Source organism: Lissotriton helveticus, chromosome 8 (genome assembly GCF_964261635.1).
Source record: "Lissotriton helveticus chromosome 8, aLisHel1.1, whole genome shotgun sequence".
Lineage (NCBI taxonomy): Eukaryota > Metazoa > Chordata > Amphibia > Caudata > Salamandridae > Lissotriton > Lissotriton helveticus.
The window spans coordinates 1137883829-1137900887 of record NC_136069.1 but is presented as its reverse complement, the minus strand read 5'-3'; the positions used below and the strand labels follow the sequence as shown (position 1 = coordinate 1137900887).

General features: G+C 43.5%; 1 protein-coding gene across 1 annotated transcript in view; it reads right to left on the bottom strand.

The window, feature by feature from the left end:
• Positions 1–17059, bottom strand: part of IL18RAP (interleukin 18 receptor accessory protein) — a 245707-nt gene that overhangs the window by 43303 nt on the left and 185345 nt on the right. Inside the window, exon 8 of the mRNA XM_078656139.1 lies at positions 16556–16679. Coding sequence (XP_078512265.1) covers positions 16556–16679 — 124 coding nt within the window. The remainder of the gene's footprint in view (positions 1–16555; positions 16680–17059) is intronic.

Genomic DNA, 17059 nt, shown 5'->3' with positions numbered 1-17059 from the left:
TGAGGCCCTGGGTCTCAACCCGACAGCACATGGAGCCATCTGCAGGTGAAATGGGAGCAAAGAGGAGTACAGTGGTAGACCGCATGTATGAGGCCCCGGGTCAATCCCCGGCCTCTCCAGACGACACTGCACTGTATCCTGTCCGATCCCCAGAAGGCATGCCTGCCAACAGTAATCCCGGCATCCCTAGCCCCACCGACATGCCCCAGTCCAATCCAGGACCGGACAGGCCGGGAAGCGCGCAGAGCGCCGGAATGCAAGAGCAGGCGAAGAAAACAAAAACTCCGCTAAGCGGGACTCACCCGGAGTGAGGGCCGGCACAGGAACAATGCCCCCACTCCAATACCCAGCTCCGGACATCCAACGGGACACCAGTCCCAGCGCGTCCTCACCCGGCCAGTCCAAGGAAAGAAGCGCCTAGCGACCCGGAAGCAACCGGGAGGCGGCGCACCAGCCGCAAAGGGCCAGCAGCCCCGGATATCCAGCCAGGAACAGCCCTGCCTCCCAGCAAGCCCGGCAGGCCGGGAGGCAGACCAAAAAAGACCCCTCTCCCACGAAGCCAGGCAGCCGGTGGGGGTGTAAGAGAAGAAGCGCATGCCGCCCCAGCCCAGCAGGAGCAGCACCAGCATCCAAGTCCAATCTGTCGACAGACATAAAAAAAAAACAGGTGGAATGCTGGGTAAGTACCCCTTATCTACTCCCAGTGGGAGGGGCAGGGATAGTGTCCCAGCAGTCTTCTGATCTTTTTTTCTGTCGGGAGATGGTAATCTCCACATAGTTATGAATGGGACGAGGACAGGAGGGACCTGGGGGTAATGGCTACAAACGTAGGGAACAAAGTCTTCTAGGAACAGCTGACCACCATCACTGTGTTTAAATTCTCAAACTGATTTTTTTTATTTTATTTAAGTAACCTGTGCTCCTTAAAGGAACCAATGCTTCTTTTAATTAAAAAAAGGTCCCTTTTTGGAATACTTTATATCAGTAGGCAGTGGTACCCAGGAAAACTGCCTACTGCCCCTAAAGCCGTCAACACCACTCACAAAGTTGGTTTCTCAAGGGGGCACCTTTCTCTTTGCAAATCAATTACCCTCTCCTTTTGAGGTGTAACTGATGAATGGTTTGTGACTGCAATTGTGGATGCAAACCATGAATAAATGACATTCCAACTAATACCCTTTCATTCCCCTTCTCAATGGCAATGTGGCGTGGGTCGCTTAACCCACTGTACAATGTGAAGAGGGTAAGGGGTTTGCGAACACAAAATGTCTTTCTACATTTGGCCCTGGTGAAGTGAAACATGTGATATTCTCATAGTATTATCTCTGAACTGCATCACCCTTTTTCACCTGGACACATTTTCTGGATCATTGGATATTTGGGCATTCATTTCAATTGATAAAAATGCAGTTGATCGCTGACTCAAAAGCTGTACTATAGAGGTTCCCCTAATGCATTCTACCACTTCCACATCTGTGGCAAAAGGTGGTTTTGTACCAGGCAGTTATCATGTATTGTCTCATCTGGGGAGAGTGACAAACAACATCTAGACGAAACAAATTTAAGGGCTACATTACGAGAAAAACAACTTTAAAGAGTTAACAGTTAACAGCTGATCTAGGAGCCAATTCTTTCAATACACTCCCATTTGCCTGGAAAACAAATATACTCTCATTGCTGTTATGGTTTTAAGCAGGTGATACCTTTGCAAATTCTTTTGAACCACTAGGCAGGAGCATAAGCTGTGTGTGATGAAGGGATGATCTTCTCTGGCCCCTCCACCTTTTCCTAGCTTATTGGTTACAGTTTAAACACCATCTTACTTCTCAACTGTTACTTATGATTCTCATATTTTTTCAACATTTACATGTTAATGCTTTACAAAATTGTGCATATGTGTGCTCTTGACTATGAACTAGAAACTATAATTTTCATTAAATAAAGTAACATTACTGCATACTATGTCACAAAATTGAGGTAAATCCCATACATTTACATACATGTAGCTTCCACAAAGTCTACAACTAACATATGGTTTAGATAAACATATTTTGGGGAGTATAGGTTTAGTATACTTAACTCTGCATCTACTTATCTTAACATGATGCTCTTATTTGGTACCCTGGGTTTCAACATAAGTGGCGGTCAATATTAAAACTTAGCTGTTGGGGTAGAATAAGCAAATTACTCACTTGGCCTTCGAGACTTTCACATAGAATGCAACCTAACACTATACTCACCTCCAACTAAAATGCTTTCCTAAAGTACATTGCTAGTACATTTATTTTGTTTTTACTCTCCCCCAATGATGAGACCTTCATTAGTAGCTAGTGAGTAGCAGGGATATTTTTACTTAGGCTTTCCTGTTTTCAGTATCTATTTGTTTTGAATTCCTGTACCTATTTTCAGCGTTTTCCAATGTTTTCAAAAACTGTAAAATGCTGTGGTTATCGTTGTTGATTCTTCTATGCACCATACATAATAATTAGGATCCAACTTTTCCAGTTCTTATAAATAAATCTGCATTCATTTCCTACCTTCCCTCATCCATTACTATTGTGATTTATTCCGACATTATATAATGCTCTTAACTACATTCTTTGTACCATATTAATGGATTTACTCTATAAAGTAATGTTTGTGTCACTCAACTTCCCACCTGCCTAATTTCCCAATACTCAGGGGCATATTACCAAGCAATAGCGATAATTATCGCTATTGCTTGGTTAGAGACATAAATTTATCGCCGACCTGCGGCGATTTTTACCGCAGATAAACCTTGGTATTACCAAGGTTTATCGCAAATGCGATAAAAATCGGCCGCAATGCATGAATATCGCTGAAAAGTCAGCGATATTCATGCATTACCGAGCTAATGCTCTTAGCCATGTTATCCACCTCCCATTGGATAACATGGCTAAGAACTGCTCAGGGCAGGTGTTAGCTTTTGGAGATATTCGCGCTTAGCGCGAATATCTCCAAAAGTTGGTAATAGGATATAGCGATGTTAGCGACTGTTTCCAGTCGCTAACATCTTGGCACGCCCAGTTTGCATGTCATTAGTGATAAATATCACTGACATGCAAAGTGGGGCCCAAGATGGTCGCTATCTCCTACTAGCTGTCGCTAACTGGTGTTAGCGACAGCTAGGTAATAGGGAGATAATTTTATCTCCGCTTTCTTGGATTTTAAAGCCAAAAAAGCAGAGATAAACCCCCTTGATAATATGCCCCTCAATTCCCTCTTTCCAGTAGATCAGTCCTACCCTGTGTAAAGTATGTGCATGAATGATGATAGGTTTGCACCCCATTAAGATTTGATTGTAGCAGATAAAGTTTATTGATGGGTATTTAAAACACCTTCCTATCTCTCTGTTTTTCAGAGAAACGGCAAAGATTTGCTAAATGAAAATGTTCTACTTAGGACATAAGCTATACATTGTAGGATAATCAATGCTGAGGTACTGTACGTATGTGACACTATTTCCTGTTCTTTTCTTGAAACATCAGGAATAAAATGGGGTAATAAACTTATTTTTACTGTCTGATCTGGGTTTATTCCTACCTGGTCATAGTAGAAGCGTTTGCTTAAGTAATTATTAGGTAAACTCTTAGCTTTGGGGACAGCAAACTGTGCTGTTGCATGAAGAAGCAGATAAGGTAGTACAGAAGCTTCATTATGTGCAGGATGCTTGGGTTATTTGCATGTGGATATTCAAGTTCATTTTACATTGTTGGCCACGTCTGTAGTATCCTGTTTTATTTGAAAACCAGTACAAGGAATTCTAAGCAATTCTTTTTACCTAGCATGCAGGTAGGTCTTTGTGTTTTTAAAGCAAAATGGAGACTGCGTTCTTTCTAGGCATTTATGATAGTTGCTCAAAGCACTTTGCCTTTGTATTTTGTGCACTGTCCAGTGGCATAGTGCATTTTTTATCATGGGGGGAAGAATGAGCACAGCTCAATGTGTTTCCATTAAATGCAGTCGCAGGGCTAGACTTACTGATAGGTTGTACTGAGGCAAAGTCACACTTAGTGATGCAAAACAGAGCAAACTATTTCAAAGTTATTTACTTTCCAGTGTGGTGGTTGTGTGCCCTTTCCACAGTGCAAATAGCACTTTGTGCTGTTTTGCACCACTTTAGCCCTGCTTACGAGTGGGACGTTGTTTTTCGACCGCTGTATACACCACTGTTGGAATTACGAGTTGGGTGGTATTTAAAATATCTGGTACCTATCAGGTGTGCTAAGTATCTCATTTGTTGCAGCAGATCAAACCTGCTGGATTTTAACAGAGGAATATTGCTCAGTATCTACTGTACCATGCAGAATTTGGTGTAGTAAGCATCAAAATCCCTATTATTCCACACAAAACTCCTATTTTTCAATACAAACTATGCTTATCGATCGCAAAATATGAGACAGGTCTCAAACGTCAGTGCGCAATTCGAAAACAATTTTGAGACCTATTTCTCAGTATATATGGCCCCAAGGTATTTCAGGCCTGGATATGATGCAGGCATTCTACTACTGTTAGGAAATTAAAAAACTGGCTGTAGGACACTTTCAATTAACAGATCAACAAACAGAACACATAAAAAACCCAGACCCCGAGAGGATTTACGGGAAGCGAGTGGTGAGCTCCTGTACTTTCACTGCATTAACTTGCCCTGAGAGAAGTCAGGCTGTGCAGTCTTTGGCTTAAGGCTGCATTTCAGTGTGCCTGACCAGAGGGGGTTCTCTCCATTGCAGTACATGTTGGGAGCTTTGTTTTAATACCTTCAAAAGGTCCTCCAGTGCCGGAGTCCCGCGGCTCCCACTCGAGAAACCGGAAGTCAGGTGAAGTCAGAAGGATGCCTGGTTGCAGGGCCGGCCCTAGGCATGTGCAAAGTGTGCACCTGCACAGGCCGCCAAACCCCAGGGGCCGCCACGACGAGGATCGGATCGGACGGATCACTGGCGGCCCCCTGGCAGGATTTGGCAGCCTCCGGGCAATGGCAGCGTGAGCGTTGTTGTTTTCAGTTTGGTTTCACTTGCCCAGCCAGCCAGAAGTTTGGGTCCCAGGGCCGTCAATCTTAGCCCTACTATGACGTGACGGCCCTGGGACAGCCCCCGCGCGCTGTGCGAATTGCTCAACTGTGCACCTGCTGCTCTTAGCCACTCAGTGATGCGTTACGGTGGTCACGCTCCCGCCAGGGAGAGTGCGTGATGTGAGTGAGCGGTGCGTCGTCATCGTGTGAGATTGAGAATAAAGAACAATTAACGTCGCCACCCGATCATCAGACACCTGTCCGGCTCCGGCACTATCTTGACTCTTCCCCGAGTCCGACCCTTCAAATTTGGAACGGTGAGAGTCTGACTCTGTCTCTGAGACAAGACTGCTCACAAAATATTTATAATGTAATCACCTGTCTTTCCAGTTGAGCTGCCTAGTTATGTGAGTGTTAACAACATGTCTCAGAGGCGCATCGTAGTCACTACTGAATGGTTTGTCTGCATGCATGTTCACGACACGCGTGTGTATGCACATTTGAGTGTGTGCCTGTGCATTAACCGAGAGCTCACGAATGCATGCGTCTGTGTGCTCCTCAACGTGTGTGTGTGTTCCTGTTGTGCATGAGTGCGTGTGTGCGTGCATGCACATTTGTGCGTTCGTGAGCACGCAAATGTGTGGTTGTTTGCGTGAGTGTTTGTTTCTGGCTGCCTTTTATATGCACTAGCCGTGCTTGTTGAGTTGAAGGGTGACATACGAGCAGCGAGATACGCCTCGGTTAATGGCAAAGTTCCCTCGAGCATACAATATGAACATAAATCTGATTTATATTAATGATGTTGTTTATCCGGACCGTAAGATTAAAGTGTCTTAGATTTTACGTGTCACTTTATCGCACATATTGCTCGCACGTGCCCCTTTTCGATAAGCGGCGTGCCTTGATGTTCAGCTGTTTGGGTTAATTCTGTCACGTAAAGTGCACAAAATGAAATATAACAGACTGCCTGTCACGTGACTGTCCGTGTCAGTGCCATCTCTCTTTTTAATAGATTATTTGGAGAGGATGTCAGGCCGTGTGAAGAGGAACTGATAGATCTCCGCATTGCCTGTGTATTACTGACTAAGTAGTAAGTTTAAGTTAAAAATGTGACAGTGCAGTGGTGGCACTGGGGCACACAAATGAAAACTTGGCCCTGAGGGCCCTTTTCGGGCGGGTGCACCACCAGCCAGGCTCAAGTTAAGCTGGCTTAATTCTTCCTAAATCCTATGCCCCACGCCATAATTCTATATTAGGCATTATTTAAAAGGCTCATCCCTGGTCTCAGGCTCCATCTCAAAAACACGGATCCCTGTGCGTCCTGAGCCCAACCCCTGTACTTAGTGGAGAACAAAGTAGCAAGGTGACAGACGACCAAAATACCCCTTGTTCAGGCCTCAGTGCGTGAAATGGAAATATTGAATTGCAGGCACTCACTAATTAGAGTACCTGCTTGCTCCTGAGAAGTGCCGGTGCTCTCCCATTAAATATGTTACAACAGTGCTGAGAGGTGCAGATACTCTATGCTTCACGTTCAGGAAGTGCAGGCACGCAGTACCGGGCAGTATCTTCCCATTTAAAGCACTTCCCTTTCCCTTTTCTCTAACCACTTCACCGAGCCCCTAGAGAAGACTCCACCGCCCCTGCCTTATATTTATTCCCTGCGTAGCATGCCCCCCAGAGATGACCTCTGCCTTCTACTCTCGGCACAGCACTTCCCAGAAAAGAAGACACCTTGCCTTCTACTGCCTGCATAGAGTCCCCCCCTCAGAGATGACCCCTTGCCATCTACGCCTTGCATGGCATGGTGTGCCCAATGGGGGTGATGCACTGAAGACTATCAGATTTTGTGCACTTGATCCTCTTCAGATTAATGCAGTGGGTGTGTGTGGACAAATCTACCTGGCTGGGTGGGAATATAATGATGCTCTCCAGTTGACAAAAAGGGCACCTTGGCAGATCTTTCGAGCGAGTGTTGCCGGGGACTGCGTGGTAATGGCATTTTGTTTGCTTTGATACTTGCACAAGTGCCACCATTGCCTTTGCCTACGAACGTAACGTTTGTTCTTGTGCTCGAGTGTCTACCACATATTGCTGTATTATACCTCCTCTAATTATACTTTGTTTTCTCTCGAGCAGGCTTCACTTTAAAATAGCTTATTGCAGGGGATTAGACTGTAGACACCTAGATCATTAAAACACCTTCCTGAGCTCCGCCCCTTCTGGACCCCCTCTTCCGGGGCCCCCACCTACTCTCCCTGCACAGGGCCACCACTAGACTCATGATGGCCCTGTGCAGGGAGCGTAGGTGGGGGCCCCGGAAGAGGGAGTCCGGACGCGGCTGCTCGTATGTCACCCTTCAACTCAACAAGCACGACTAGTGCATATAAAAGGCAGCCAGAAACAAACACTCACGAAAACAACCACACATTCGCATGCTCACGAACGCACAAATGTGCATGCACGCACACACGCACTCACGCACACCAGGAACACACACTCACATTGAGGAGCACACAGACGCATGCATTCGTGAGTTTTCGGTTAATGCACAGGCACACACTCAAATGTGCATACACACGCGTGTCGTGAACATGCATGCAGACAAACCATTCAGTATTCACTACGCTGCGCATCTGAGACATGTTGTTAACACTCACATAACTAGGCAGCTCAACTGGAAAGACAGGCGATTACATTATAAATATTTTGTGAGCAGTCTCGTCTCAGAGACAGAGTCAGACTCTCACCATTCCAAATTTGAAGGGTCGGACTCGGGGAAGAGTCGAGATAGTGCCGGAGTCGGACAGGTGTCTGATGATCGGGTGGTGACGTTAATTGTTCTTTATTCTCAATCTCACACGATGACGATGCACCGCTCACTCACGTCGCGCACTCTCCCTGGCGGGAGCGTGACCACCGTGACGCGTCACTGAGCGGCTAAGAGCAGCAGGTGCACAGTGCGCGGGGGCTGTCCCAGGGCCGTCACGTCATAGTAGGGCTAAGATTGACGGCCCTGGGACCCAAACTGCTGGCTGGCTGGGCAAGTGAAACCAAACTGAAAACAACAACGCTCACGCTGCCCATGCCTGGAGGCCACCAAATCCTGCCAGGGGGCCGCCAGTGATCCTTCCAATCCGATCCTCATTGTGGCGGCCCCTGGGGTTTGGCGGCCCTGTGCAGGTGCACACTTTGCACATGCCTAGGGCTAGCCCTGAGCTCTGCCAGCCACAGAGACAGCCTTGTCCACAGGTGAGTGCCGGGCAGGAACGGAATTTCACTGGTCCGGGCCGTGCTGTACTTTTGTGGCTCCCGGGCCATTAGCCAACCTCACTTGGGTACGCAGGGAGCACTAAGGTTACTCCGGCATTTGTTTCCTTAAGCGCAGCTGCACCAAAGGGTCACGGGCAGCTGTACGTCTCCGAAGTAGCGAGTGCTAATTTAGGTCTTTTGGTGATGTCGCGAGGCAAGCCCAAGAATGAATGAATGAATGAAAAAACATTTGTATTGCGCGTGGTTACCCGTGGGCATCCCAGCGCTGCCTATGGCACCAGTTGAGCATTGAGCAGATCAGGGGAAAAGAAAAGTTTTCAGTTGTTTTCTGAAATTCAGATAATTGGGTTAAAGCCGTATATGGTGAGGAAGATGGTTCCAGAGCTTAGCCATGTTATATGTAAACAGACGTCCTCCAGTTCGTGATAGCCTGATCCTCGGGACTGCGATTAGGCCTTTTTTGTCAGATCTCAGTGCCCTGCTAGGTTGGTAGGGCTGAATCATAGAACAGATCATAGGTGAGCCCTTCCCGGTGAGAGTTTTATGTACAATGCACAATGCCTTAAATTGAATTTGGTCTTGGATTGGTAGCCAGTGTAAAGTGGCAGGAGCATATTTCGCTGAAAGGCATCTAGGGATGTTCAGTAGAAGGCGGGCTGCACAATTCTGTACAATTTGCAGTCTTTTAGTTGACACCTGAGGGGCTCCTAGATAGACGGCATTGGCATAATCCAGCTGTGATAGAATTAAAGCCTGAACTAGTAGCCGTCTATCAGCAAAAGGAAGCATTGGGAAGAATTCTTCTAATCATGCTTAGAAGGCCGTAGCAGCTAGCTGAGACTTTCCGAGCTTGTTCCTTAAAATTGAGGTTACAGTCAAGCCAGACACCCAGGCTCTTGATCTGCTTTTTTAGAGCGGGGTAAGCCCAGACAACTGGGCCACAGGGAATCTACATTTGAGGGGACAGAGTGACCCAGGAGCACAAGCTCAGTCTTTGCTCCATTGAGTCTTAAGAATGAACTGTCCATCAATCTGGATACCTTCTCAAGACATGAGGCCAGGACCAGAATTGTCCTGCTGATTAAGGGAGACAAGATAACTGGGTATCATCGGCATACGTTAAAATCTGTATCGCAGCTGTGCATATAGTTCTTGCCAGACAACTCATATAGATATTAAACATGGTGGGACTTAAGTAGGATCCATGGGGGACTCCGCATGTCATGGGCATTTGCTTTGAGGTGAATTCCTCCTCAAAGACTGTGAAGACTCGGATTTCCAGGAAGGACTTTAGCCATTTCAATGCTATTCCAGTTACTCCCACCTCCCTGAGTCTTTGGATCATCAGTTGGTGATTCACAGTTTCGAAGGCTGCGCTGAGGTCTAGCTAAATAAGGGCAGCGCAGCCTCCTTCATCGAGATAGGGCCCCCGCTCCAGATAGTACTGACATGGAACTGTTATGCCATCCTGGGATAATAAATATTTGTGCAGTATGATATGTAATGCACACACTGGTGTGTTTAGGCCCAGTGGCTATGCCTAATACTCTAATGCATAATGTGTTTTTTGACCAATGTGGATGCCTCATGTGTCTTACGCCTGATGAGAATGCATAATATGTTTATGCTTGTGATTTATGCATAATGTGGTCTATACCTAATGCAAATGTGATTTATGCTTAGTAGGTTATTGCATACTGTGTTTATGCTAATGAGGTTTGGGCCTAATATAATTTATTGCCTAATGTCATGCTATGATTTCTTAGGATGGTGTCTAATGCTAATGTAATAATGTTTAGGTCATTATGGTACCAGAAGTTACTGGTTGTGTTTTGAATTTACTTACCTATTCTAATGGTTCTGACAGTGGCCCAATTGGCCCTGTTGTGTATATAATCCCTTGTGAATATTGCCTAGTGCCAGTTGGCACAGTGTAAATGTGTGATTAGGTTTCTAAGGTGATAGTAATAATACAAAGGCTATTTTTGATATAACCTTGTGTGGAGTTTCTTTTGTGGTGTGCCTAGTGTGTTGCTGCTGTGAGTGTGTGTTGCGCAAACGCTTTACACTTTGAATCTGGGATAAGCCTGACTGCTCGTGCCAAGCTACCAAGCGGGTGAGCAGGGGTTATCTTCAGTGTGTAACTCCCTTGCCGTGATTAGAGTGGAGGTTTCTGCCTGGCTTTGGCGCAAGTCTTAGCCAACCAAAAATCCCATTTCTAACAAAAAGGCAGGCGGAAAGGGACATTGGGGGTCCGTAGCGGGCTCCCCTTTCCCGTGGCCCTCCAACATGAGCCCTACATATCCCTGCACCATGTGACATGCACCGCATGGTGCCTGCCACTTAATGCAGGGATATGTGCAGACTGCATATTTTGTACTGCGGCATGTTCTGCAGTCCACAGCACACGCCACAATACAAAACATACACACTGTGACCGCCTTGAAGGTGGTCGGATCGTGATACCGGTTGCAGGACCGCCAACAGCTAGTCAGGCGGTCCTGTTTCTGAAGAGATGGTGGCCAGACGTAAGTCCTACTCAGGCCCCTAAGTCCTTCACCGAGTCCTACCTGATCCTTCCTATTGCACCAGTAGTCAAAACACACAATGCCGTCAAGGATTTCACGTGTGTCTAATATCTTGACAAGCAGAAGAGTTGAGATCTGAAAATGTGGCTTCTCAGGAAAATTATCTTCAAGCAGATACAATTGTAAAAGTGCATGCATATATATCTCTGTTGGCCACTTTGACCTGAACAAATGGAATTCTGTGGAGGGGCAAAAACTGTATCTACCTAACTCCATGAACTGAATGCAAAAAGTAGTGGTGGAATTACCTGAGGCACCAGGAAGGCCTCATCCATTGATGTGGCCTGAGTTTGGAAACAGGAAGGATCACTGCAGCTTAGCACATGCATTAGAAGTGGACAATGAGGAGAGAACTCAGCTTCATATAATTCACATTGCAGTACATATAGGCTTTCAGAAACATCCAGCAAATATGAGGTGAACTTTGTATGAGCATCGTCAATCAGAAGAAGCAATACATGTAACATTAGTTGTATATGCAGCAAATACACATTACCTTCACTCTGTAGGCAACACAAAGCAAAATGAGGCATTTGACTTTGACTAGATGAGAGTACATCTGACAATACAGCTATGCCTCAAAAAGGACCAGGGCCCACTAGGATAACAACACAGAAAAATAATCACTACACTTCTGATGTCAGTTGGAATTATGATCATGGCTTATGGGTTTTAGTACATTCCCCCTAAACCATGTTTACTGCAGTCCTAGAAAATAACACAGGCAATGTGGATTATAAGTTGAAATGTATCACCGACTTAGACACTAGAAAAGACACATACAAACAGTTGCAGATACATCTCTTGCCTTTGCAATCGGTACACCCAACACTTGCGACAAAAGGCAGATCTCCATCCTCACCATCACTACACAGGCAGATCACCCATATTTGTAACATTCTGAAGGTTGGACAGAACATTCCAACTCGACCCATGCACTTTCTAAGAGATACATGACCACCTAAAGTAGACTTTGAAGGAGGGGTACATATGTCAACAAAGCAACCAGGCCCTATTGTCATACAGTGAGTAAGCTAACTGCATCCATCCTGACAATCAGCTGTTAGAGTGAGGGGGAAATTATGGCATTGTAAAATGTGTTATAATGCCCTCTAAACTCCAGAAATGTCAATAGCACCACTCCCCTCAGCTGTTAAATCTATGTCCCGTTTAAATTCTTTTCGAGTCAAGGAGTTGTACTGTCCACAAGATGCACATAACTCACCTCCAAATAATGTTGAACAACAGTCACAAAAATAAGAATGACTTCCTCTTTGCAATTGAAAGATGTGCAAGTGTTAGGGAGTGCAGGATTGTGATGTTATGGATCATTTAAGGATGTGTTGTGGGATACTGTGGCAGTTGTACGGTTGCCAATGATTGCTTGCAGGTCACTAAGAGTAAAGTGTTATGAATGAATAGGATTATGCTGCAGTTGAATGTTCATTGGTGTTTAGGGGTAGGATTTCTCTTTGCAAATAAGTACATGCTTTAGAAATACATTTCTTGTTTGCATTGACATCCTTAGGATGTGGTGGAAATCACAAGTCACAAATAATTATTTTTTATTAGCAGTCAGATCTACATCATCCTGAGATAGGGTCTCTACCATGTCCACATTTTCATAATTGTACATAAGGGCGTCATCCTTAAAATACCCATGAGAGTCAGTGGTTGCTGTATGTACAACATGAAATGTGGTATTACTTCATTAATACTGTACGGTGCAGTGTGCATGTGATGCGACCAAAGTGTCCACATGTTGCAGATTAGAGATATGCCATGTTTGCTGTGTTACGGGATGCATGTGAAAATTGTATTAATATGTTTTACGGTGGTCAAATAGTAGGTATAATATGTTATTTATTTAAAAGAATGATTCTGGTGAGGCCATACAAATGCACTCAGAGGAAGAGTGGACACTCTGAGGGAAACAATGGATTGCCGAGCTGTTGCCCACTAAGGAATGAGAGGAGTCCTTTACTGCATTCTGAAACATTTAGGAACAAGTATGGAAAGGTCTGGGGTGAGTGTGCCTGATACCTACTAGATAAACTCTGCAGGTTGTAGTGTCTCTATTGTATGAGGGATCTAGCTGTTACTGTAGACTCATGGGGTCCAATGTAGAGTTTGGTGAAGAGGATACTCCATCACAAAGGTGACAGACTACCCTTTCAATCTTATTTAGAGATGAGTTGGGCGTAAGTTTTCAGTTGACAAAGCCTCAGTTATGTTTGTTTATTGAAAAGTTAATCTGATGGCCTGATTGAGGAAGGGCCGATGGAGAAATAGGCATTACACCACCCACCCTAATTAGGGTGGATGGTGCAATGTGTTTTTTTTGTTCATCATCGCCTGGACAAATCTACCAGTGAAGGACAGAAAAATGATAATTGCCCACATACCCTAGAAGAAAACGGTCAGGCCCGTGGGGTAGTACATTTTTTGCTTTGCAGAAACAAACTCCTGCTTTGGCAGTTTGTTTCTGAAAAAAATTTAAACATTTAGTAAATTGCCATCAAAACTGACAGATGCCACCCCACAAACCTTTTGTACATTAACAGGACCACTGTGACAGAGGTTCCTTTCAACATACAAAGATAACCCATGGGCTGGTGGGCATTTCAAAATGTGACGGACAGTCATCTGTCAGGATGGCGGTGGTCATTTTCTCCACCATCCCAACTGATGGAGTACCAGCTATCCCACAGAAAATCAGGCCGTTGATATCTGGCACAGCAAATTTGTGATGCAGACGTCAGTGTTGCATGACATCTTCAAGTTCAGTGAACCACATCTTAAGGTTCTGGTGCACTTGTTCCTTTACTTTTGGGAGTATATGTAGAAGGTGGCCCAGTCAAAGACATTTCCAGCATAACTATAATCTAAGGTTAGAGGAGTGGCAATGTCCAAAATAAATGGGACAGATAACTATTTGTTGTAATGCCCCATTAAAAATGCAGTAGGGTCAGCAATTTCCCCAAGGGAGGCATTACATTCACAGTGTAAGTCTACCTCAATGGCTCCCTTGGAGGGACTGACGGGACTAATAACACCCATTTCAAGATACCTGTCTGCCTTTCGTGATGTTGAGATTTCTTTGTGGTGCAGGACAGTGCTATTCTCTATTATTTTAAGGAGTTTTACAGGGGTACTCATAACACTCTACTCATCGAAAGAGTCTTTTCCAATGTTCATTCTGCTCTTTCCCCTCCTGAAGCAAGGCATGCTTGAGTAGGTTGAGGATCTGATGTGATGCAATGAAGTATCTTGGAGAATATGCTATGTTGCATGTTGCAGCCTGGTTGTTGGGGTTGCTTTTTAGGTATTATGCTCTATTAGGTCAGAGATACTATTGATTGTGATTGGCAGGGTTTTGGATGCCAGTATTGCATTCCTTTATTGGTGCATGGGAGAGAGGCTATTGATCAGTGGATATGGGGTGGAATGGCAATGGTACCACAACATATATAAAGCTAATATTAGGCAAATTTTTTTGGGGAGGGATTTGTAGTTTGAATGTGTCTGCAATTCACTATTTCATTATAATTGTGTGCCTCTTTTACTTCTGATTAGTGTGAGGTGAGAATTTCATGTACATTTAACTTGCCACACAGTGGTGTATTTGACTTGAAGTATAAGTAGTTTTGTCTGTTGCTTTTGACCATCATTTTAGTGTTTGCAAACTTAGCTTCAGTGTAAACATCAATAGAGGTAAAATTGCCAACACATAAAACACTAAGGCAGAACCCAGAAGTCCAAATGAGGAGGTACTCCAACATAGGTGTTTTGGTTTTTGTTGTTTACAAGTTCACGTTTTTTATTTGATTTAGTTCTCTACTGAGAACAACAAATTTTAAAAATACATGTGTTATTAAACATTAATAAGATAATCATTTCAATACAATTAAAAAAAAGTTTTTAGGAACTTTTTTTTTGCTGATTTTCTCTTTGAAATACCCTTGGAAATTCCACAATTTTGTAAATAGTTTTACATGTTTATGATCACTCAAATAGCTAAACATCTTCTCAAGGTCAAACTAAAATGAAATCATGAAAAGTCATCTTTTCATATTTTTTTGTGACCTAGAGTCAGGTCATATATATTCTTTATTGAATGGAATACGGATTTTGCTCGTTTCTGCTCTTATTATGAATATGACACATTGAGGCATGTGCAGCGGCTTGTACCAGTTGTACAGTTGGACTGTTATGCTTTGTTAGGCATCTCACATGGTAACGCTTAACATAATATATAAAACGTTATTGAAAGAAACAACTATAAACCTTAGACAACCCATTCTCATATCCATGCCATTCCTAGCTTTTCACCAAAATGCCACAATAAGGGCCTAATTAGGAGTCAGATTGTAAATTCAAATACCTGCACAGGAATCAGACTTCTGAGTTGTGTGCTAAATAGCAGACCCTCCCAGTTTTATTCTAAACTATTTTGGCAGAAAAAAGCTGAAAAGAGATGGGAAATCCACGAAAAAAGGCAAAAAATTTGAAATTTGGTATAATAAATATCACATCTGCATGTTATGCCTCATTCCTAAGATAGAAACTCATAATTGCAGACATTCCTCCATCTCTTTCTTCACCTGCGGTTGTGGTATTTATGTCTAAGTTAAATATCCTTGGTAATGAGGAAGCTTTATTAATATTTGCTGAACAATGTCCAACAAATACACACGTGCACACTAATAAGATACTATTGCCTTTGAATTGATTTTATATGACCTGCTAAAGTGTGTTTTACTGGCTTATGGTAACTGGGCCTCAGCTAGTCCTTGACATCATCCTATTCTAAATGGATTTCACATTCACTGTTTATATTCATGCTGCCCCTCGTTTAGCCAGTCATGTTTGGTTATTTCTGAATGACATTGTTATTGAGAAAGATTCTCTAGCATATGCCTACTAATATAACATTGCCTGAAGGATCTTCTGCTTGCACACATTTTTGCATTTATTCACAATGAATCACTGTTGTTTTTGTAACTAGTTCGTTCAGACACCTCTGGATGACATTAGGTCAGAGGGGTCTCATTCAAAATTCATGTAATGGGTTAGTGCTTGGATGGTAGGGTTGTATGATATCTTTAAAGGTTTAATATGATTTGCTGAAGATGTATTTATTGCTCACACCACGATTATTCTGCACTTTCCATGATGTTCTATGAGAATGTTTCCTTATAAACCCTCAAATCCGGTGTTGGGTGAAAGAACGTTCCTATGGTATCAGGGATGCTGTCCAATGTCTTACTGAGATTTCTGCCCATTTGAGTATTAGTCTATTTTTGATTTATCCTAATAATCTGTATTATCCTGCTACTGAGAACCTTCACTGCAATGATTTTTGCATTTAAGTGAGACTTGCTACATCAGCACTTTATAATCTCTCTATTGTACCTACTGAATTTTTGTAATAAATATTCATACACTTTCTAATTCTACTCTAGAACTCACTCATTGAGTCAACCCTTCCTAATTTGACAGTATTTTTGATATGCTGGCTCTGTACCTTATCTTGTGGCACACCGCCTCACGAAATTGGACTCAACATGTGGGAGTGCTTTTGAGGTGTGAGATGCTAGGGATACAGCACGCCCACAGGGTTTTGCACATCTCACAATCATGGATAAAGGGAGAATCTACTTACTTGCTGTTTTCCTGCTGAAGTCGATCACCAGTTAAGCTGAGATTACCCCGCAGCCACGTAACAAAAGCAGTTGGTTTCATTTCAAAACCAAACATAACTTTACATTTTAGATCAAAAGGTTTTCCTGCAGGGATGAAAGAAAGGAAGGTTAGGCATGGAACCTTGACATTGAATTACACTACACAAAGTAATGATTTTTCTACATTAAATCGGAAACACCGGGGAAACAAAGCATCTCCATGGCCATTAAAGTGTAGGCCTGCTGCCTCTTTCAGTATTATTATTATTATTCAGTACGTTTCCAGGGACCTTTTGATGGCAGAACTTACTTGTTTAATGCTTCCTACAATTTATTTTTGTATCTATATTTATTGATGTTTAGCAACGTACATTCACTTATTCATTCCTCCCTCTCCCAGTTAGGAACCCCACATTCTTGATTTAATGCAGCCAAAATTCAACCAATAGTTGTTTTGTATTACACATTGTAATCATTCCACCTTA